The sequence below is a fragment of the Diceros bicornis genome, chromosome 12 (genome assembly GCF_020826845.1).
Source record: "Diceros bicornis minor isolate mBicDic1 chromosome 12, mDicBic1.mat.cur, whole genome shotgun sequence".
Taxonomy (NCBI): domain Eukaryota; kingdom Metazoa; phylum Chordata; class Mammalia; order Perissodactyla; family Rhinocerotidae; genus Diceros; species Diceros bicornis.
In genome coordinates, this window is record NC_080751.1 from 4755379 (window position 1) to 4779899 (window position 24521).

A 24521-nucleotide genomic window follows, 5' to 3' on the forward strand; every position below is an offset into this window, starting at 1 on the left:
TCATGTTTTTATCTTACACCAGTAGGTACCAATGAAATTCCTGGGGAGATGCACATATGTGACCAAAAAAACCTTTGAGGAGAGTGTTGGAGGACAGAGCAGTGGTTGCCAGGGAAAGAGGTGGGAGGGGGCACATGCTCACAGAGGGGCAGCATGAGGAGTCTATAGCGATTTGAAACTGTAGTGATCACACGAATCTATATCTGTCAAAACTGTACACCAAAAAGAGTCAATTTTCCTGTATGTTAATTTTTTTTTAATTTGAAAAGAAATCAACAACAAAGTCTTTAGGTAGAAGGAGAAAAGTGTTGGCTGGAGATAGGACACATAGCTAACACCCCTCCTCCCTGGTGTGACAGTGTCCCAGGGCTCCACCTGGGCACATGTGGATGCTCTGCAATGCTCGCCTCGGGCTGGCAGGCTCTGAAACCCAGAATCAAGTGACCATCAGTCAGAGCGCCTGCAGAGGAGCGAGCAGAGACGCTTCCTCCCGAAGCGTCCGAAGCACAGAGACGCTTTGGGAGGAAGCTGGACCCCCTCAGCAGCAGATGGAGAAAGTGAGCAAAGAAGGACTTTGTGAGGGCAAGAAGGAAACTGGCAGGGCAGGAGGAGGCTGCCAGGGCGGCATGGCGGGCAGGATACTCGGTCTAGACCAGACCAGCTATGAGGGGGGCCTTGAAGAGCCAGATGTCACACTTCTCCATAAGCATCCCCTTCATTGAGGCTTCCACGGGCCTTGGGCCAAAAAGGCCTGAATAGGATCTTTAATTTCTTCAGGGCTTCTCCCAGAGAGGATGCCAAAGGTCTCCTCTCTCTGATACCCAAATCCAGGCAGACGGCAGGCAGTGATATGGAAAGTAGTAGGAATGGCCAAACCTATCCCCCTTCACACCCCAACAGATCTTGCAAAGTGCAGGCGGCTGTATGTGCCCCTCTTGGTCTCTGTTCTTTCTGGGAGGCCATCACTGGACATGCAGACAATGACCACAACATAAGGAGTGAAGAAAAGCCAAAGCAGGGCAGGCATCTGCCTAACTGGTGCCTGAGTAGCCCAGAGCAGTCAACAGCTAAACCTACCGAGGCCGCAGGTTGAGCCTTACAAGGGGCAAAGCACAAGTCTTTGGACCACAAAATGGATGCAGACCAGGTTCCTGAGGGTCAGTGGTTGGTCTAGGGCTCTCGGGGAGTCAGAGCAGCTCCGGGAGAACACTAGGCGCCAGGGCTGCCCGGAGGCCATTCGCAAGGACCATGAGGCTAGGAGAAGCTGCAGAAGCCGCGGAAAAGCCGGGAAGAGTTTCCTGTCTCGAGCGCCAGTCTCTCTCGTTCCAGGAGTCCCCTGTTTCTGAAGTTAGAGCCTGCTGTTATTTATTTACACAAGGCTGAACCCCACCTTCCAGGGCGCTGCAAAGCCCTCCTCCACCACAAAGCCCGATTGTGCTTTCGCATCCTCACAGCCAACTCTGAGACAGAAACTGGCCTGAGGGAAGACAATTTGTACCCAAGATGGAAACGCTGTCAGATGTAGAGGCATGGTTCTTCAGTAACAGAGATCTTTGTGAGGGTGGAGAACAACCTTCTAAGGACAGACAAAAAGGCACGGCAGGGGTTCCAGCCTATCGCTGTGCCAGGAGGCCCTTCAGCAGGTGAGCTGTGGCTACTTGGTTTTGGACCCTCTCCAAGAACCAGCCTCACCACAGGCCTGACTCGGAGATAAATTAGCCTGGTATTCGGCTCAATTATCCACTTATAGAGAGGCATCATAACATTTTATTAAAGCAGGGCATGTGGAAGAAAGATAAACTGATAGTAGAAAACCCCAGAATTTTTTTTCTAAAAGGAGATAAACTTTATCATCCCCTAAAACTAAGCCAGCCTAAACTATAGTGATTTTGGCAATTCAAACACAACGGTTTTTCTCAGGACTTGCAATGTGGGCTTTCTCACTGCCCCCAAACCTCTCTCAGCAAAAGGTTTGGTCAGACATTATTTTTCAACAGGCTCATATCTCCCCACAACAAAATACATCTATAAAGTGCTGAAACAGCCTGCAGGAAAGTTTGGACCTCCGAGCTCTGGACAGGTTTCAGCTTCACACAGAGTCACACAGATGGTCTCCTGGACACCAAGCCCAAAAGGACAGAGGGGTCCAGACAGAGGGGAATGGACTGCGTATGTTCTAAAGCACCCATGCCAGAGGGGACAAGGAAGCAAAATGAAATCTGTTCACTGGTCAGTTCCTCGGGTTTGGCTGCAGGAGCACGAGTCCTAGACTAGGCTAAGAGAGGCTCTGGGCTGATGTGGGCCGAGCCCCACTTCCTGCCAGCTCTCCTGCTGCTGCCCCAGCGTTCTGTCCACACAGCCAACTTACATGGCTGTGTGGCTGGTTCCTCGTTTCTACTTGGGAGTATCTAAAGTTCCCTAGGAGGAGACTCCACACCTTCCCTCCTTCCCAGGGAGCGCCTGCTTTCCTCTCAGTCCTCCAGGCAACATTCTGACCGAGTTCCCCAGCCTCTCTCTGTCCCAGAAGGCACCTCTAAAGCCATGCGCACAGTCTGCACAAATGATGAGTAACTACCACTAACTGCCCCTCACCTCCTACCAATACCAAGCCCTCCCCTGAGTAGGGAAGGAGGGAGAGAGGGGAAGGCAGGAAAGCCGGGCAGGGTCTCTCCTGTCCTGCCCCACCCAGATCCCTCTGGGCCCACGCAGGCCAATTTGCCACCATCATTCCTGCTCTCCACCCAGAGGCCTCCTCAGGAGGTGCTGCGGACCCACCAGAGGGCGGTGGGACTGAAAACTGCCGGTTCTGCAGCTCAGGGCTTCTTGGAGGCAAGGTGCAGGCATTACTGCCCACTTTCAAACTGAAGCTTCAGAATGCAACTACTGGAAGCAACTCCACAAGTCACCCAGTTCAGCATCTTCACTGTATAGGCCACGTCCCTCAAGTTCACACAAGCCGTCAGCGTGGCCCAGTGGGAGGTGGCACCTCGTGGTAGCAGCTGGGCAAACCTGGGTTCTAAGCCTGTCTCTGCCCTGAATTGCTGAGTGGCCTCAGGCAAGGATCTTGACCTCTCTGAGCCTTGATTCCTCTGGAGTAAAGCAAGAACAACCACAGTCCCCACCTGCAGGGTCATTCTGAGAATTAAATGCAATAGTCCAGAGATATGGATATAATAATATCCATAATGTATGCAATCGGGACACAGAGAACACTCAAGGAATGAAATTATTATCGCTGCGAAAAGGACTGTTCAGAAAGAAGACAAACTCAGGGACCAGTCCTGCTATGTTTCTCCTTAGCTCTGGGAGGTTAAGAACTCTCTTGCCTCTCTGGAACACAGTTTCCTCAACTGTAACTAAGATCCAACTAGTATCTCTAAGGTCCCTTCTTTTAAAAAAAAATACATATATATACACACACACATATCTATATTCACGTGTATGTACATAATACGTGTGTCTGTACACCAGGGTTTCTCAACCTCAGCACTATGGACATTCGGGGCAAGATAACTTTTTGTCGTGAGGGACTATCCCGTGTATTTTAAGATGTTCAGCAGCAGCCCTGGCCTCTCTTGACTAGACGCTATTAGCAGCCCCCCCAAGTTATAACAACCAAAAACGTGCCCTGGGGCCAAAATTGCCCCGAGTTGAGAACTAGTTGTATATACACATATGCACCCATACACACGCACATGCATGCACACACACAGAATAATATGATGCACACTTTGACGGAATGAAGAGGTAAGCAGGGTGAGGAGAGGAACTGTATTTCTGAGTACACAGCCCTTGCAGTGTGCTCATGGAAACTTTACGGGATTGAGACTACAAACACACACAGTCCTTTTGAGCTTCTTTACATCTGTAAAACGGTGAGTGCTCGTAAAGGCTGGCTGCATTTGGCTTACACATATAGAGTCCATTTAGTGCAAAAACTTGCCAGCCAAGCTCCCCTGCTCTAGTCAAGAATGTGCTCAGGAACTCAGCCTCAGGGGGAGAACACAGGGGGACTCTGTGTGTTTCCTCCCTAAGCCTTACCTTGAGGACGCCCTAAAAAGAAGGAAGCCACCTTGGGACTGCAGGCCACTGTGGGTCATGCCTAAGGAAGAGGGCATTTTGCCACATGTGTGATTCTCTTTGACCTGATGTATTAGCGGATTTGACTAAGCTTCTGTTTTCCCAGTTCAGAACAAGGCTTGTGCACACTGACAAGGGACACACCTACCCACCTTGCTACTTTAAGTGGAAATGAGGAGTAATTATAAAGATGGAACACAAAGGTAAGGTGGAGGAATGGAGGTGAATGTCTGCTTTAAAGAGAGGTCTGGGCCGGCCCTGTGGCTTAGTGGTTAAGTGCGCGTGCTCCGCTGCTGGCAGCCTGGGTTCGGATCCCGGGCGCACACCGACGCACCGCTTCTCCGGCCATGCTGAGGCCGCGTCCCACATACAGCAACCAGAAGGATGTGCAACTATGATGTACAACTATCTACTGGGGCTTTGGGGACAAAAAAGGAGGACTGGCAATAGATGTTAGCTCAGAGCTGGTCTTCCTCAGCAAAAAGAGGATTAGCACGGATGTTAGCTCAGGGCTGATCTTCCTCACAAGAAAAAAAAAAAAGAGAGAGAGAGGTCTATTAACCCCGAGTGAGTTCTGTTTATCCTGAACTATCTTTCTACCTCATTATGACTTCTTTAACATTTGTTTTTAATTTATCCAAGATCATAATCTTCACTAAGGACCACATATGAGCCAAACTTGAACTAGAAAACCAAGCTGGGCCTTTTGTTCTGGCTGCATTAATTAGTGTACAAATGGGCATCTGATTTCTCCCTTCCCCAACGGTCTGAAACACTAGTTCCTATTTATGTAACTAACAACGTTAGAATGGGCTGCAGCCAGGCCTGTGGGTAATGGGGCCCTGAAGACAGGTATCAGGAAATTAAGTTTCTAATCCTGGCTGACTCACTGTGCGCCAGCAAGACAAGTTATTCCAAGCACTGAGCCTCATCTTGAAATATACTGAGTTCCCTGCTAGCTGGATGCACTGAGTAAATTAAGTAGAATTATGAAGATCTACAGAATTCTAGCTTTTCACACTGAAAATGAAGTATCTCAAGGTGGGTTTTGTGAAGCAATAGTCCATGAGATGCTACTTGGAAATAAAGGGTTCTAAGGGTCCTTCACTCACACACCAAATATTTATTGAGGGCCTTCTATATGCCTGCTGCCGAGAACATAACAGAGAACAAAACCGACCCTCTCCTTGCCTTCTTCAGCGAGTTTAGGATCCGGAGAGACAGAGTGTGTATCAAATGATGATTAGGCCACATATTTACCAACAGTGAAATATGTACAAGGAGTTGAGAATTTGCAGCAGGGAACCGCATCTAAGGCTGGGAGGCAGTAAGTGTGAGGTGAGACTTCTGCATAGGGTGACGGGTGTGGGGCAAAGGTAGTATTCCAAACACAAGGAAAGACTTAGTCAAGTAAGCCCAAGGAATCCTGCATGATACACTCCCCTCTAAGAGATTCATGGTGCACACTGGCATGTTAAAGGCCCGAGAAGTCCTGTACGTCCTACCTATTAACATCCCAAGGATGTTACTCTGGGAAATGCTGATAGAGGCACTATTGTTCTCATAGCCTATAAGAAACTTCAGTATAAAACAAAAGCTCTTGTTCGTATAACTGGGAAACTATCATGTGTCCTCTCAGAACAGCCAAAATACCTTGGAGTTGCTAATGTAATTCTCGAGTATTTTCCTTGGCACAGGCGTGTAAAAACATATGGCTTCCACAACTGCTAACATACCACAGTATCACAGATGAAGGGAGTCCACAGCTACAAACCAGGGGGCCAGATTCAAAGTTCTACCTCCAGCACAGACATCTGCTTTATTTTTAAAAGGATGTACAGTCTCAATACTGGGATGAATTGAGAAAACTTTCATAAAAAGTAAAATGAAAATGGTCAATCACCAGTGATGAACCGATCAAAGGTTACACCTTGAAAGGTACCAGAAGTGAACAGTGATTTCCTTTGTTAGCCTAAAAATGTCCAGGAGGCAGACAAGTTTCTGCCATTTATTTTATTACGTACTATGCATAAAAAAGAGGGAAATATAAATAAATAATAACAAATATTCACACGTGTGCAGATTTTGTGTGCAAGACACTGTGCTAGGGACAACAGTAATCAAAAGGGAAACAGGACAGCCAGGAAATAGATAAGCTATAGCCTTAAGAATATGGATTCTGGAAAATTAGAAATCCAAAAATGAATATAAGTAAATGCCCAGGGAATGGTATAGTGAAGAGACTAAATTTTATAGGGGCTAGGGAGGTCCTGAAAACCCGGGACCATTAAAGCTGATAATGAATCCACCTTAACAAAGCTCTTACTATGTGTCAGGCATTGTTGACATGCTTGTATACCACCTTATTTAATCTTTGCAATTAGGAGGTAGGTCCTGGGAATATGTCAAAATATGGCCTCAGCCTCAGCATTCAATAGAAATCTGTTATTCAACTTTGGCTTTAATCCTCAGAAGGCCTGAACGTCTGCCTGATCAATGATCATGTGGTCACACAGATGACCAACGTATCTAATTAATCTAATAATGTGAGCAATAAGGAAACAAAGCATGTTCAGATTTGCTGTCATTATCTGAACATGCCTTTCAAAAACAAGGAAGCAATCTACATGTAACTTGAGTGGAAATCTCCTTATGAGCTCTATCTGTTGAAATGCTATCAGTTGGCAGAACTACATATGTATATTTTTTATTAAAAGAATAAAATATAAGCCTGAAAGATATTAATTTTATATAGAAAGCAATTATACAACTACAATTATTAAATAAACAGGATTAACAGCATTACTAATATTAAGAATATATTTAAAAAGAGACCATTATATACTTTCAGAGGAAATAAATTTATTAAATGTTCTTAAATTACAATAGGCATATTATATTCTACTTCTAAACTCTACAGAATTGCTTGGTGCATTCATAACAGTAAATAGAATTACATATAGGAACTAAATGTGCACCCTCAGCCTTCAGACTATGGTCTCTAGGTAACATATTTCACTAAAAAGGAACCAGAGCTCCTTCTAGAAATGGCTGGCTCCAGGTCTGGTACAGGAAATGCACAAGATGAGCCTGGAACATCCTGCCATACCAGTCAGCAGGGAACATCAAAGACCACTGGGATTGTGTCAAAGGACTCAGGAGCCAACTTGAAGAGGCTCCCACTGGCTAAAGATGGGGCAACTTGAATATCAATAAGGATAATAATTGTAAATGGACTGAAATACATCAAAAAGGGTTAAATCCATGAGTTCATACTGATATTTTTAAAAATAACTTCAGGGCGGCCCTGTGGCGTAGCGGTTAAGTGCGCATACTCCGCTGGTGGTGGCCTGGGTTCGGATCCCGGGAGCGCACCGACGCACTGCTTGTCAGGCCATGCTGTGGTGGCGTCCCACATAAAGTAGAGGAAGATCTGCATGGATGTTAGCTCAGGGCCAGTCTCCCTCGGCAAAAAGAGGAAGATTGGCGGGGATGTTAGCTCAGGGCTGATCTTCCTCACAAAAAATAAATAAATAAATAAATAAATAAATATAACTTCATTGGTCACCTTTGCAGGGCAATAGGAAACCAAATAAAAAGTGGTAAATAAAGGGAAAGAATCAAGCATTTAATTGCTTTTCTCATAGGTTCTAGAGTCAAGGTCAGCAAATTGTTTTCTGTAAAGGGCCAGATCTTTTCAGCTCTGTAGGCCACATATGGCCTCATCACAACTACTCAACTCAGCCCTTGCAGTGCAAAAGCAGCCATAGACAACATGCAAATGAATGAGCATGTCTGTGTTCTAATAAAACTTTATTTACAAAAATAAGTAGCAGGTTGGGTTTTGCCTGTGGACCTTAGTTTGCCAACCCCTGATCTAAGGTAACTAATAGTTGATGAGGGGTAGTTTCTCTTTTTAAAAATATTACAGCTGATAGATGAAGAAGGAATGATACAAACAGATTATCACCATTTTGAAACTGCTAATGAAGTAAAGTATGTGGGTGATGATCACCAGTCGCCGCTAATATCACAGAGAGACAACCAGACCTTAAGCATCATTCGATGTAGGGACAATATCTATTAAAGAGTCCTGCAAAAATAAATTAAAAAGGAAAGAGGAAGAGAGATCCCCGAAGCTTGATCAAGAATCTAAATCCAGGGGCCGCCCGGTGGCGCAAGCGGTTAAGTGCATGTGCTCCGCTGCGCAGCCTGGGGTTCGCCGGTTTGGATCCCGGGCACGCACCGGGGCACCACTTGGCAAGCTATGCTGTGGCGGTGTCCCATGTAAAGTGGAGGAAGATGGGCATGGATGTTAGCTCAGGGCCAGTCTTCCTCACAAAGAAAAAAAAAAAAAAGAATCTAAATCCAGCGGCTGGCCTGGTGGCCTAGTGATTAAGCTCAGCATGCTCTGCTTTGGTGGCCTGAGTTTGCGGGTTCGGATCCCAGGCACAGACCTACACCACTTGTCAGCCATGATGTGGCGGTGACCCATATACAAAACAGAGGAAATTGGCACAGATGTTAGCTCAGGGCAAATCTTCCTCAGCACAAAAAAAGAGAATCTAAATCCAGCTAACAATTTTCAAGAACTACAGGGGACAGAAAAACACATTAAAGGACATCATGGGGTTGCATTTAACAAAATCCAGACTGTGAGAAAATCCACAGGAGTCATCACATAAAAACCTAAAAACCTAATTGGGAAGTTCTTTACATTCTATTTAGAATGCAGAGCAGAATGTCAACTTTACTACCTCAATATTTTACAAGATTTCAAAATCACGTGCCATAATTTCTTGATAAATCATCTTTGATCCAGACAGAATAAAGATGACAAAAACTATAAAAAGAAGAAACACACACAAAAAAGGGACCAAAAATATCTTGTTCCTTCATCTTATTTAGTATTCACAAATATACTACAGAACGTCACAGAAACAATCTAGCAACTTATAGAGCTGAGAAATTATTTTTCCTGCACTACAACATCAAACTTTAAAAATGTGACCATCAATTTGGCCACTACCACAGTAATAATTGTTTCTGGCAAGAAACATCAATGGATAATTAAACCAGGGGGTGAAAGTTTGATGAGAAATGGGATATTTACACAGTCACAAAGTATCTCCCCACAAGATACTTATTAATTACTAAGAGGAAAAATAGTAACTTTCTTGGAGAAACCTGGCAGACATAATTTTAACTGATTTTCAAAATTAATATCGCCTGTAATAGGAAAAATAGATGGTGCCTTCTGAGGAGAAGCATTGAGAAGGACACCATACCAACTATGTAGAGTTCTTGCCCAAAATATACAACCAGAATCTACTCATGAAGAAACACCAGAAAAAAAGCAGAATTCAAGGTCTTTCTACAAAATAAATGGCTTGTAATCTTCAAAAGTCAAGAACACAAGAGACATAGACTGAAGAACTGTTCTAGACTGAAGGACACTAAAGAGACAGGACAACTAAGAGTAACACACCATCTTGGACTCATCCTGGACCCTCCCCCACCTTAAATTTTTTTAATGTTTACTTTTGCTACAAAAGACAGTAAGAAAACAATTGGCAAAATCTGAATAAGTTCTGTAGATGAGACAATAGGACTATTTCCACGTTAATTTCCTGATTTTGATAACTATATTGTGGTGACTGTCCTTGGTTTTATCTAGCAATAGAGGCATTGTGTCTGCAACTTACAGTCATGTGTCTCTTAACAACCGGGATACTGGCGATATGTTCTGAGAAATACATCGTTAGGTGATTTTGTCATTGTGCCCACATCATAGAGTGTACTTACACAAACCCAGATGGTATAGCCTACTACACACCTAGGCCACATGATACTAATCTTATGGGACCACCGTTATATATGCAGTCCATCGTTGACCAAAATGTCATTATGCGGTGCTTGACTGTACTCTCAAATGGTTCAGAAAAAAGTTATAGAAAGAAAGATAAAGAAAATGTAGTAAATATTAACATTTGGGGAAATCTAGGGAAAAGTATATGGGAATTCTATGTACTGTTTTGCATCTTTTTCTGTGTCTGACATTATTCCAAAATAAAAAGTTAAAGTTAATTTATATATACATATAAATTCCATATGCATGAATTAATTGTATATATATCATCCTACTGATAGCCATTTAATTAAGAACTCACACAAACTGGCAGTTCTGTTAAAGTGGTATGTAACTCTTTGCAAGGGAAACTGATAACCATGTAAATTTAAAACCTGCACTAAGTACAGAAGTTGATGTACTAATTACTTTTGTTTAAGCATTTCTGATTATCTCCTGAGTGTACCATTTAATCATTTCCTATAAAAATATTTTAAGGGGCTGGCCTGGTGGTGTAGCAGTTAAGTTCCAGCGCTCTGCTTCACGGGCCCAGGGTTCATAGGTTCCCATCCCAGGCATGGACTGATGTCCCGCTTGTCAAGCCATGCTGTGGCGGCATCCCATATAAAGTAGAGAAAGATGGGCACAGATGTTAGCCCAGGGCCAATCTTCCTCAGCGAAAAGAGGAGGATTGGCAATAGATGTTAGCTCAGGGCTAATCTTCCTCACAAAAAAAAAAATTTTTTTTAAATACTGCAAGAAAATATCCACTTATTAAAATACTGGTTAGAAGTTTTAGCCACTAAACATCTTAATAAAGTTATAATAATACTATAAATTATTTTGATGACATTTCCCATTTCTTTTTATATCCCAGAGATTTGTTCTGCAATGTTGATATTTACTTTAGCCTTGGACAAATCCCGGTTTTAAAACACAGTCCATTCAGCCAAAATGTTAATTCAGTGACTCTCAGATATTATCATTATCCCCATTTTGCCAAAGAGGGGCACCGGGGTACAGAGCCAGACCATGGCCAGGCTGGGATTCAAGGCCTTGCAGACCGTGGCCAAACCTAGTCCCAGACCCCTTAGCCCTCTCCAAGGGAAAAAGGGTGGCCCGGCAATGGAGTATGCTCCTCTATCCCTCAAGCCTTGGGCTTCTCTCCGCATACTTTCCTCTCTTTCTTTCAGTGCAAAGTCAAGGGAATTGCTTATTAAGGGGCTCTCTCCAACTCCAGACTCTCTCACCATCCCAGCCCCTTCCTGCTTTAACTCTCCTTAGGAGAGCCTGGGAATAGGGTGTGAAGATGATCTATTTCCTACTCTAAAGCTTTAGCACCGGTGTCTCGCTCCCTGAGAAGCATTTTATTAACAGAAAAGCATATGTTGTAAAGTAGTAGTATAAAGTGTTTTCATCTCATGCATCTCTAATACTCCTACTATGCCTCTCCTCTAGCATCCCACCTAGAAAACAGTTTAAATAGATAATATAATTAATAAGCAATGACTGTATCCAATTTGCATGTAAAACAATACAGTCACGTGTAGCTTAACGACAGGGATGCATTCTGAGAAATGCGTTGTTAGGTCATTTTGTCGTTGTGTGAATATCATAGAGTACACTTCCACAAACCTAGATGGTATAGCCTACTACATACCTAGGCTAAATGGTACTAATCTCCTGGGACCACTGTCATGTATGAGGTCTGTCGTTAACTGAAATGTCATTATGCGGTACATGACTACATTCATGCATGTACAAGAAAGTGGGTCTGGGCAGGAGGAGGGAGTGGGCAATAGACCAAGCCAACAGATGCACATAACAATTATATATCGTGGTATCTAAGGAACCAAGTTTACCACCTCAAGATGTCAGAAAAAACACGAGGGAAATAAGAAGGAAAAAATAGATTAAATGGAGTTGCAGAGCACAGAAAAGCAAAGAAAGACTAAGGCAGCAATGAACACCATCTCTGAAACTGTCCAGCCATTAAGGCTCTGACTCTACCCCAGGCAGCAGCAGCCATTAAAAGTACCTCCTAACTGAAAGGGCTTGAAATGCCAGGGAAAACAATGAATGCAGAGAGATGTTACTCATTATTCATCTGTTCCTTGTACACATCATTTCTTTGTATCTTGCTCCAAATGACATATTCACATTAATTTGGCTGTCATCTTTCAGTAGAGGGGAAACTGCAGCATTATGGCTGGAATGACGGCTCTACCACCTCTGGAGAGGTGACTCTGGGCCCCTCACTTACTCTCAGTCTCAGCTTCCTCGTGGATAAAACAGAGGTTATAACATCAGACGTGCAAGGGTTCAACGTGGTAACAGTTGTAAACAGTGTGATATAGCGCCCTGGAACATTGCAAGTGCCTACAGGGCTGTTTTTTTAAATATTGATGTTTAAATATTCATGCTGTCAACATTCAACAAATGTCTGTGACTCAGCTATCACGGGTCAGGTGTTATGGTTTAATAAAGAAGCATTTCAAAGCGCATTGTCTCTGCAGTACTGCTTTCAGCTGGCCTTACTGTGCATCTCTCATAGTGGAGAGAGGAAAGCGCCAGCGAGCCCAGCTGTGCCTAGTCCTCTCTCTTCATTCACAAATGCCTGATTTCGGGCAAGTCCACAGTCTGCCGGGGCTTGGGCTTCTCCCTAGGGAGGTGGGCTGGATGGTCCCTTCCAGCTCAGGGGGCTACAGGGCACCCATGCAGGGTCCTTGCATAAGTGTCTTCAGGAGGAACAGCCAACCTACCTCTAGAAGGTATGTATTATAAATCCAACTGATTTTAGTGACCCTGATGTATCCTTTTTGGAATTTATGGAGAAGAGTGTAGTTCCAAACATCAGAAATCACTACTGACAACAAATCTGGCCTTGTGCATTGATCAGCTTTTCACACCACTCATTCCTACTTCTTTTGTTTTTCTTCCTTATCATCAGACCCATCTATTTCTTAATCAGTTACTATCTCTCATATTTATGCCTTTCTGTTTTTCCACACATATTTTATAGACATTCCTACAAATAACAGCCCCATTCATTTTATAAGGTTAAGACATTTGTCTCACTAAGATTTAGTGCCTTGCAATACCCAGGTCTCCAGGAGGCCTTAGCTGGGACCTCAAGTACCTTGCCAACTTCTATCAACTATACTCAGAAGCCCCTCTTATTAATCTTTCCACCATGCTATTGTTTTCAGAAAGAGACCATCTGGAAAATAATTTGGGAAGTGAAGGAAAAAGCACTGAATTACCTGATTCCTAATTTCAAACCATCTTACACACACACACACACACACACACACACACACACACACACAGAAGGCGGGGGGACTAGCACATTCTCTACAATTCCCAAAATAATTCTCTGTGTAAATGCTTAGTATTTATTTAATAGTCAATTTACTGAAATAGTTATAGATGATTGGGACTGATTTTTAACTTAGAGAACCTTAAGAAAAAGCCAATTTATAAAATATTTTATAAAATGAACAACAGGGAAGTAATATTTGCACACTTGGTTCACCAGAACTTGGTTTCTTAACCCAACTATGTTGTAATCAAATTGCAGGGGCAGCGAGTGAGTTTACTCCACCCGCCGTCTTCCACACCCAAGACACACTTGCGTATTCTTCCAACTCCCCCGATTTGGACAAGGAAGAACAGTCCCAAAGTTCAAAAAAGTTCAAATGTTGGTAGATAACCACTTTTTCCTCTGAAAGAGGGTAACATGTAGTGGTGAAGTTCCCTGGGGCCGCCCACTAAAGGCTATTTAACTCCTCTGGACTACACACAGTACTGGTGGAACAACTTAAACCACAGTCACTCGCTCACTCATACAACTGTTTATTTGGGAAGGTACATGCCCAGGTCCAATCTGTAGTCAGAACAAATCTACCCACCCTCCACCCTAACCGATAACTCACATCAGGATTTCTAAACTGAGACACAAAGGTCAGCTGCCCTTCTCCCAGGAGGAGGAGGAGCTACTTCTACCAGGCATGTGCGTAAACTTACAAGGGTGGAAATGGGAAGACCCAGACTTTGGACTCACAACCAAGTTCAAATCTTTGTGCTGGCAACTGCCAGCAGCGTGATCTTGAACAAGATACTTGACCTCTACAAGTCTGTCTGCACCGCAGCAAAATGGGAATAATGAGTATCTACTCCCTAGCAGGTCAGCAGCTATGAAAACTATTAAAGTTTTAATAGCCATTGCCAAGTGCTTTCCAAATGGGCTGGGGCTATTTACATTCTTCAAGAACAGCAAATGAGAGCACCCACTTTACCATACATTTGCCAGCACTGAAAAGTCTTATTAAGACAAAATCTCTGTTAATTTGGTGGGCCAAAAAATGATTGTCTTTATTAGCATTTTTTGACTAGCTGGGCGGTTGAACATATTTGGTAGTTGTTTGCAGGTTCTTCTTTCGTGAATGTTTTGTTTATATTTATTTTATGTTTATTTTCTACAATTAGGGTGGACACTTGTTCCTCCCCTTGAATGAAATAAATTTCTAACAGGCTCTAACACAGTTTGAGAGTGAGAGTGTGAGATCATGTCCTGTCCTGAGGACTCCAGGTCACTAGAGTTATCACCCCTATCACTTCCACAAAAACTCTTGAAAAGGGCCATGTTTAGGAAAACATTTTTATGATTTTATTTTCAAACTTTGAAGTGTATTTCTAAACTAAATGCTCATTATCCCATGAAAATCCGTAGGCTATTCCCATAATGAAAAGGAAAGATTTAGGATTCTGAAATTTATTTTATAATTTTATTTATTTATTTTTTCCCCCAAAGCCCCAGTGGATAGTTGTATGTCAGAGCTGCACATCCTTCTAGTTGCTGTAGGTGGGACATGGCCTCAACATGGCCAGAGAAGCGGTGCGTCATGCGCGCCCGGATCCGAACCCGGGCCGCCAGTAGCGCACCGCGAGCACTTAACCGCTAAGCCACGGGGCTGGCCCCTGAAATTTATTTTAGAACCTTAAAGGCATCTGTCAATTGATGTAACTCAGAGCATCTCTAACACCTTATGAGTCTCAGAAAGAAACCCTACAGACTTGTGTTCACTGCGCAGTATATACAGTACAGAGGAAAAGGCAAATCCTTTCATTCCCAAATACCAAGGTTTTGGAAACTGTATTTATTTCATTGTTCCCTAAATCCTAAATCCAGTTTGGGAGAAGATAATAAAGCATGGGACATATAAAAACCTCCTCCAAAAGTACATTATTAGATTAGCCAGTTTGGGGCTAAGTTTTTCTACATGCTTTTAAGCAGCCAGTCCTTTCCCATCCCCAATTACTTATCACATCCCAGTACCTGCCCCTGATTGCAAAGGAGTATATTTTGATTCCCATCTCCATCCCCATTCGAAATCAGCCAGCACCAGACAAGAAAAAACAGGAAAATTTCTCCAAGTGGGTCATATCTTTCAATCAATACACAAACGGTTCATTATTTAACATGTTGCTAAAGGTTCCCAACATTTTCGGCTTTATAATGGGGTGCAGAGGAAAGGCCTGTAGTCTCCCTACAACAAAATTCCAGGACTCCCACCCCAGCCAACCTGCCCTTGGTTTTACTGAGAATCTCAAAGCCATCTAGCCATCCAATGCACTCCCCACTCAATTTCTGTCAACTCCACCTCTGCATTTTTCTACATCTCCATCTTTAACCCTTGAGCTAGCCTGCAAAATTGGGAGAACACCTACCGTCGAGCATCATCCATCAATGAAGGAAGAAGACTGCCTTCTTCCCAGTGTTCTCAGTCTCATCTCTTCTTCCTCCTATCTTCTCCCCTATTCATCTTGTACCCTACCCTCCTGCCCCTACAAACAAGCTCCCACTCCAGCATCCTAAATATACTCTCTCCAAAGCCTGCAGCTCTTCCCTTCCCACCTCTTGCCACAGCCAATTGTCTTATTAACAGGTTGTCCGGAGTCTGGTTTCCCAACATCTTCCAGGTTATGGGAGACAGGAAGTGAAATGTGTAAGACACACAGGGGTAGAGAGAGGAGGCTGCTCGCAACTGCGGGTCTGGGGTTCTGGCTGAAGAGTGAGGGATGGGCCACACCCTGGGACCAGGCCACAGCACAGCGCCTTGGCACCAATTGGGAAGCCCTAAGCTAGTGTCTCTGCCTCCTTATCTTTATCATCACCACTTGCCTGGAATACTTCTCTCCATGGGCACCAATAACTTCCTAAGCTGAATTCCCAAAGCTCCTCTTGACCCCTCAATCTTCTCGTCCCCTCTGTGTGGCATCTGACACTGAGGACATCTCTTTTCTCTCCCTCCAGCTTCCATGTGGCCACAGTACCTAAGCTCTCCTCCTACCTTGGCAAGTGCCCCTTTCCATCCTCCTTCAGTGACTTCTCTACTCTGAGAATCTTCTCCCTTCCTTCTCTTGCTCCCTGCAGCATCTAGTTGCTAGAGTTTCCACTATCCCCTCAATATCCCTTCAAATCCAATGTGTCTTCAATGAAACTCAGCAATTCCTCGAAGTGAGAGCCTCTCACAGACCACGGGGGCTCTGTTATTGCCAAAATATTCAGTGAGCATCTGTCCAACACTGGGGAAGCAAGAACAGTAGGCCAGGGCCCCTCCTGCAAGTCATTCCCCAGGTCACCCAGGCTCTGACACCAGGAGTTACCTGTGACATCAGCCACTTTCTGCCTCCAGTACCACCCTTCTCCACAAATTCAAGCAACCATCCCAGCCTCTCCCATCCTTCCCTTCCTTTCCTTTTGGGTGCTCTTAAGCCCTTTTCACCTCATCCTTGGACTCCTGTGAGTCTCCTAAGCATTCTAGCTCCTTCCAGGACACTATTATCCTTTTTAAGCACATGTACAAGTCACATCACTTCCCAGCATAACTTTTGATGGTTCTCCGTTGCTTCTTGAATGCAACTAGATTCCTTCACTGGCATTCAAGGCCTGGCCCCTTATCCTTCCAGGCAAAAGGAATCACTTGCATTACCCCAAACAGCCCCAAACTTTTCCTCCCTCCATGCCTTTGCTCTCCCCATGCTGGCTTCTACCTCAAGATGGGGGTGGAGGAGGACCTCCACTTTTCATTCTAAATACTTCTGTACTGTTTAAAGTTTTTATAATTAACAAAAATTACTTTGAATTAAAGAATGACTGAGTTTCAGGGGCTAGTTTAAAACAACTTCCTTGGGCCGGCCCCGTGGCTTAGTGGTTAAGTGCGCGCGCTCCGCTGCTGGCAGCCCAGATCTGGATCCCCGGCGCGCACCGACGCACCGCTTCTCCGGCCATGCTGAGGCTGCATCCCACATACAGCAACTAGAAGGATGTGCAGCTATGACATACAACTATCTACTGGGGCTTTGAGGGGAAAAATAAATAAATAAATAAAATTACAAAAAATAAATAAATAAAACAACTTCCTCTATCCACTTTCCTTGATCACGCCAGCCCAAAACAATTTTTCTATTCTCTTTATTCTGAAAATTCTTCTCTGGACTTGATTGACTCTTAACATAGATTTTCTTTTATAATGGTTTGTGCTAACGTTACTTCTCCCTAACTCAATTTTTAAGTCCTTTAGGACAAAGCTGAGTCTAATCCATACTATCTCCCACAGTCCCTTAGCCATTGCCCATGATAGGTCATCAATAAATATCAGATGAGGTCAAGGAGTTACAACTTAATCTTAAGGATGCCAATCTGAATTTCCCCAGTGTAGCAAGTAAAAGTTGACTCTAAATTGGAATATAGGGGGCCAGCCTGGCGGTGTAGTAGTTAAGTTTGTGCACTCCACTTTAGCAGCTGGGGGTTCGTGGGTTTGGATCTCAGGTGCGGACCTACACATCGCTCATCAAGCCATGCTGTGGTGGTGTCCCATATACAAAATAGAGGAAGATTGGCACAGATGTTAGCTCAGGGACAATCTTCCTCGCACATACACAAAAATAATAAAGTGTTTGCCTTTAAAAAAAATAAAAAAATAATAAATTGAAATATAAGTAGGATCTTTGCATTATAGATTTCCCAATGAGTTAATCATCTAAATTCTTTCTTATGCCACAGTTTTTTTGGCTGGAACGCTCTACGTTAAAGGTTAGATTTGCATGTGCGTGCGCGTGCTAGCCTACTTTCTCCTCAAGAATCCCTAGAAGTGAGATCAATCCCTAGAAGAATGAGACCAATCTATAACTTTCCAAAATTATAACAAAGCAAGTAGGTGTTCCCTGCTAGATCCACTCACCCAAAGAAAAAAGACTGACAGGGTTCGAGTCCTTCCACAGAGTTTGTCACCAACTGTCACCCAGCAATCCAAGTGCCAAAACTTCAGCAACGCAGGCAGGGCCCTCGAAAAAGCTTGTTCCATGTGAAAAGCCCTCATTAAACCCTGAGTTATATTTAGAAAAAAATGGAACAGAAGTTATATTTAGATGAAATGCTTTAAAGAATTTTACCAAAAGCAGCATGTTTATACTGATCTTCCAAAAGAAAAGGTTTTACTGAACTTTTACATACAACTGTTAAAAACAGAAAACTTCTTGACATGTACACAAAGATCTCTGCTAGGGTTTCTTTGTGTCAGGAAGAAAATAGGAGCTCCCAGGATATGGGCAAGACTGCCCAAGGGAAGCAGTGGAATAGGAAGGGCTTAAAAACGAGCACATATTTGGAGAACAGAACAATTTCATAAAGAAATGTGAGTTGAGATGGTCTGAGAAAGGTGCGGGCAACTGGTGCCTGAACTGCACAAGAGTAGCTCTTCAAGTTATAAACTGGACACAAAAACTAGAGATTTCCTCAGCAACTCTACCTGGACGTGTTCTTTTCCAAAACGTCATTAGCCTTCAAATTGTGGTCACAGACTACTCTCTATCACTTTGTAGCTGGCTTGATGAACCACAGTCAACATTTTTTTTTTGGCTCTCATTAGTCAAACTATTTTTGACATCCACTTTCTTCTGTGTTGACTTACATTTTCCTAACAACATTCTAGTCAACAGCGCTGAGGTGGTTTAGTAAACTTGTGAAGCCTTGTCATGAGTGAATGTATAATTTCGGGGTGACTATTTGAAGGAGTGAAAGATGGTTTGTGGCAGTCATTCCACTCTTGATAGGCCACAGGGTCCCCAGGGCTCCAGATGAGAATGAATTACAGCTTGGAGGCTTGGCACACGGCCCAGGTTAAGGGGACTTCTTCTCTAAAGAGCCTCAGGAAGAGGCCACTTCCCAGCCTCCCAGCCAAACCAGAGTGGAGGGCAAAGGTAATGCATGGGGAGGAGGTGGCCAGGTTACAGGACTGGCCAGCCCCTAGTTGTCCCAGCAGGAATTATGCCAGTGGGTGAGAGTGTTGCAGTCCTCCTGCTTGCTATTCCTAGAGTCAATTAACACCCTGAAAACACTCCAGCCAATCCCCACTTTTTCTTCAGGCTTGGTATCTACAGAAAGTGTTAGAGCAGCAGAGAACTGAGGACACCCAATTTTGTGTGTGTGTGTGTGAGGAAGATCAGCCCTGAGCTAACATCCGTGCTAATCCTCCTCTTTTTGCTGAGGAAGACCGGCTCTGAGCTAACATCTGTTGCCAATCCTCCTGCTTTTTTTTTTTTCCACCCCCCAAAGCCCCAGTAGATACTTGTATGTCATAGTTGCACATCCTTCTAGTTGCTGTATGTGGGACGCGGCCTCAGCATGGCCTGACAAGCGATGCGTCGGTGTGCGCCAGGGATCCAAACCCGGGCTGCCAGTAGCGCAGTGCGCACTTAACTGCTAAGCCACCGGGCCAGCCCCAGGGCACCCAATTTTAAACCACTTATAGGCCTTACAGCAGCAAAGCCTAAGGCTGCGAAATTTAGAGGGGAAACCAAAAAAGACCCAGGATGCCAAAAGAGAGAGCAGATCATATATTCCAGGTACCTCTCTTCCTTCCTCCACTCTGTATCTATCTACATTCATTTTACCAGGCTGGGACGCCAACAGAGGGCCACTTTGTCTGCACCTATAGTTTGTGTCAATCACATTAATATAATCATCTAGAGGAAAAGCATCACCTTAACCCTATAGTCCAGACAATCAAATGCTTAAGTGTTTCTTCACTTGCTTTCCTAACAGCCCATGGTGCCCAAGGATAGGGTCAAATTAGCAGGTTCTACTGAGCTGATCTAACCACAGGAAACTTCCCCAGTACATCAATGAACTTTGTGACCAGGCAGGCCTAAACACGATGATAGGCACATAAGGGGCACAGAAACAATAGGAGAACTGACCTGACTTCTGCAAGGGCAATTCACCAGGGAGACTAGATGTAGGTATAAGAGTGGGACAGGATATACTAAGTCCCTTAGGAAAGGTCAACAGCATGAGGGTGTGTGTCCTTGGAGGAGGCTCAAAAGGAGGATGGTGACATGGGCCAGGGCAGGGAACAGCTGCAGGGATGAGCAGGGATAGTCACGCATGCAGAGAAGAAAGGTCGGCTTCCCCAAGACAGGCTCCAAAAATCCCAAAGGCTTGTTTTTAGTGACCAGGAATCCCCACTACCAGCAAGAATCAGCCTTTGGAAGTTCTTAGGTAAAAGAACACGTAAGATGGTAGAAAGAAGTAAGGGACTGATAAACAAACTGAAAATCTGTCCCACTGGGCTCTTCCTCAGTGGGCAGTACATGAAGACAGGCAGTTGGCAGAGTCACCATTCGAAGAGGAAGAATCAAAATGCCCTAGTGAGAAATGGGTAGCTGGAAGGAATAGCCTGCTTGAGGGAAATAGTTGGTCATAATGGGGACATTTCTTGTGACTTTATCTGCACCAGGACTTAGATCAATTCTGACTGACAGAGGTTAATGCCTCCCAGACTCTTTCCAGACACCTAAAGGTAAAATGGAAAACTGGGTCTTTAGTAGCGTAACCCTCTCACATACACAAAGTTACAGAAACGCTACCAAAACTTTCAGAATGGAGCTACATCTGCAGACATGGAAGGGAATCAGGGGAAATCTGAACAAAGCTACTGCAGCTTGTTTTGCTCAACTTTTACTAGCACCTTTTTTCTTTTAATCTGAACGAGAAAAAGCAACAGCCAGATGCCCATATCCAGTTTATATTCAGGACTTCCTGGGATGCTCCAAAGTAGGGCCAAAGCTGCAGGGTCTTCCCGGCTTGAAAGGTGAGGGCTGTGTAGTCCCACACCCCTCTCGGTTGGTCAGAGCCCCCACATCCCAGCTGGCCAGGAGAGCACCCACCACTGAACCCACAGCAGACGCCTCCGCTCTCCACCGACCTTTGTACCATGAGAGCAGGGATCGCATTCAGCACCGAGGGTGTCTCAGGCGGCCTTTAATTATGACCATTATTTAAGGGTAACTTAAGCCCAAAATGAGCTCGTCGGGGCCCGCTCATAAGACGCCAACACCTCCTGCCCCGGAATCAGGAAAGAACTGGCGAGCACTGGAAGCTGGGCGGGAAGCAAAGAGAACGACTACCGCGCGCGTGCTGCCCAAGCAGCAGGGCGCAAGAGCCTGGCACACAGTAGGCAAGCGCTCACCCAAGACCTGCCATAGGCCCTAACACCTGGGCAGGGGGCCCTGGGGTGGGGTGGTGGCTCGGGGAACACAACAGCCTCGCCAGCTCCGGGCTGCGCCCCTCGCGACGCGGGGGGCGGGAGTTTAGAGCCAGGGAGGGGGCGATGGAATCCGCCCTCATTTGCACGTCGTCTGGGGCCGGGTCAATTTGCTTAATCACGGCTCTAAATGCCAGCGCGCAGCACACAATGCGCGCCCATTAACAGGTTTAAAGTGTCGCAGCGCTCGCTTTAAATGAGAAAAGCCGGCAATAAAGGGGTAAAAAGCCAAGTTCCTCAACTTGCAGAATGCCTCGGGTCGCCTTCGAAATCATCTCGGCGAGTTTCAAATCCCGAGCTCCACAGAAATGCAGAGGCTCCCGCGCGAGGGCTGGGGGTGGGAAAGGGGGATGTGAATAACCCGCCACGAATACTGGGTTTCTTAGGAACCAACTCGCAGCCGCCCAGTGAAACTGGAGTCGTGGGGCAACGTCGCCAACCCAGCTCCCCCGGCCCATTGCCCAACTGCCAGGGAAAGCTGACCGATTTCCAGGAAGGAAAGCAAGACCCCCCCCCAGAAGCCGGCACAAATCCAAGTTTTCCTTTAGCGAGAGCAAAGAATTTTGCTGGCCAAGGAAGACCCCAGAAGTGGACCCCAAAGCCTCTCCCGAGCAAAAGAGAAGGATTTAAAGTAACTTTACTTTCATCCACGCACTGGCCAGCGCAGCCTAACACTCGGCCGCCACAAAATAGTTCAGCTCCGCAAACAAGTTCTGCCCAGGATACTCACGGGACGGCCCCATCCCCCACCCCATCGTCGAGTCCGGGGGCGCATCCAGCGGGCCCCGGCCTTCTGTCCTCCCTGGCGCGCGGCCCGACAGGTACTCACCGTGCGCGCTCCTCCGGGAGACAGGGGTCCGTTGGGGAGGTACGGGCTGCTCAGGTCCGGGATCATCAGGAACGGGTACCCAGGGTAGGGGGGGCCCTTAAAGAACGCGCCGTCCTGGGGCCTTCTCACTGCGGGCAAGACCAAGGCAGGGATGAGACCCGGGCCCCGGGACAGCAAACACAGCAGGGGACCCGAGGCGGGAACCGGGGACCCGAGCGCCCCCCCCCACCCTGCGCGCCCCCGGACGGCTGCGGCCGAGAGGGGCGGAGAGCAGGGGCACGGCCACTGGGGCGAGAAGACCCGTGGGCGGCCTGAGCCCAGGCCCGGAGCGCAGCGGGGCCCGGGAGTGGGGGCTGCCGGGGCCCGCACGTACCTTCGGCGAAATAGTCCCGCGGCTTCTGGAAAGCGTCCCGGGCGGGCTGCGGGCGCCTCTCTGCCTGCGGAGGAGACACAAAGGCGATGGCGGGTGAGCGAGCGCCGGGCCGGGGTCCCTCGGGGGCGGCCGCGGAGCCTCCTTACCTCGGAGTCCGAGCTGCTGCTCTGGTTCTCCGACTCGTTGACCAGGGACGACTTGACCTCGTCCAGGTCCCGCTGCGCCGAGGCGCTGTCGCTGCTCGGCTCCTGCTCCTCGCCCCCCTCGTCCTGGAAGGGGATCAGCTCGTCGTTCGCCCCGAGGTCGTCCCCTCCGCCGGCCGCCCCGGCGCCCGAGCCGCCGCCGCCGCCACCCCCGCCGCCGCCGCCGCCGCCGCCGCCGCCGCCGAGCTGGGGCATGGTGGGGCCGCGGGCCGGGGCCGCCGCTCCCGGAGCCCCTCGCCACCCGCACCCGGCCGGGCCCGGCGCCCCTCCCTCCCGCTCGCCCGCCCGCTCCGCTCGCCGCCGCGGCGGCCGCCGCAACAAAGTTTGACAGGGCGTGGCCCGGCGGGAAGCGGGGCCGGCGCGGCCGGGCCGGGGCGGGGGCGGCTCGGCTCGAGCCCCTCCGGCAGCGCCGAGCCCAGGGCTCCCCAGCTCGCCGCCGCCGCCGCCTGCTCCGCCGGGGCGTCCCAGCGCCTGGCCCGCCGGGGAGGGGCGAGCGGGGAAGGAAGGAGGGACCGCCGGGCTGGGCAGGGGGGCCGGAGGGGAGGAGCCCCGGCTGCAAGCTGACACCCGCGCGCCTCGCGGAACCCGGAGAGCTCCAGCGCGCGCACACACTCACATTCACACTCGCAGGCCGCTCACTCACACCTTCCGGGGGCTGCGCCTCCCCGCAGCGTGCACCACCCTCACCCCCAGACTCGCCCTCGCCCTCTCCCCAGCGCCGCACCCCGCACTCGCGGCGACCCTCCCCCCACTCTCCCGAGAACTGCTGGAGTCCTGCCCCCACCGCTAGGCATCACCTAACTTTCTTCCAAGAAGCCCCAGAACTCCACACCGGTTCCACACCCCCTCCCACCGTATCTGCGCTCTGGCGGGCGGCACTGCCCCCTGCGGGAAGGCTTCGGACATACAGACAGTCCGGGGACACTGGAGTTTCTCGGAGCGCGGGATCCAGCCGGGCCTGGTAGCCCTCGCTGGATGCACAGGCCAGAGGATTAGGGAAATTTATGGCCCCTGGGAATATGACCGGCAGCCTTCCGCTCCTCCTTCCTGTGGAGTTCCAACGTGCCCCGCGCCCTAGTCCGGATTTTTGACCCTGTTCAGGTGTCCAGAGTCACCCTCCGCTGAAATCCCAAAGATCACCTTAAACTCCTAATTCCGGACTAGATCCTTAATCGAATAACTAATGGTCTTGGGTTCAAAACCTTAATGGAATAACTCATGGTCTTGGGTTCAAAACCTTAATCAAATAACTCATGGTCTTGGGTTCAAAACCTTAATCGAATAACTCATGGTCTTGGGTTCAAAAAGGATTTGGATTTGGTTCGTTGCAAAGGAAAACTGTCTGCCCAGTGACCTCTGAAGCCGTTCACAAAACTGCCTCGGTAGCCAATGAGCATATGAAAAATACCCAACCAGCCTCATGCCTAAAGAAATGCCTGGTATACTCATATTAAGATGGCATATCTCTCCAAGTTTGAGAAAGTGGATCTTGTGTCATCCACAGTGGGGAACTATTGGTGAGATCATCCCTTTTAAAAGCAGATTGGAAGGCAGTATGGGAATACCTAAAACTATCTTT

The 24521-nt window shown here is 46.9% G+C and overlaps 1 protein-coding gene across 2 annotated transcripts in view; it reads right to left on the reverse strand.

Annotated features, from left to right (window-relative positions):
- TCF7L1 (transcription factor 7 like 1) overlaps positions 1 to 23555 on the reverse strand; it is a 153496-nt gene extending 129941 nt beyond the window's left edge. Inside the window, exons 1-4 of one of the 2 annotated variants that reach the window (XM_058550809.1) lie at positions 22886 to 23555; positions 22740 to 22803; positions 22367 to 22494; positions 18175 to 18318 (exon numbers count right to left, since the gene is read on the reverse strand). In XM_058550809.1, the coding sequence (XP_058406792.1) occupies positions 18175 to 18318; positions 22367 to 22494; positions 22740 to 22803; positions 22886 to 23137 (588 nt within the window). In that variant the 5' untranslated portion in view covers positions 23138 to 23555. The remainder of the gene's footprint in view (positions 1 to 18174; positions 18319 to 22366; positions 22495 to 22739; positions 22804 to 22885) is intronic. The other variant, XM_058550810.1, reaches the window with a different exon arrangement.
- Between the last annotated feature and the right edge of the window lie 966 nt (positions 23556 to 24521).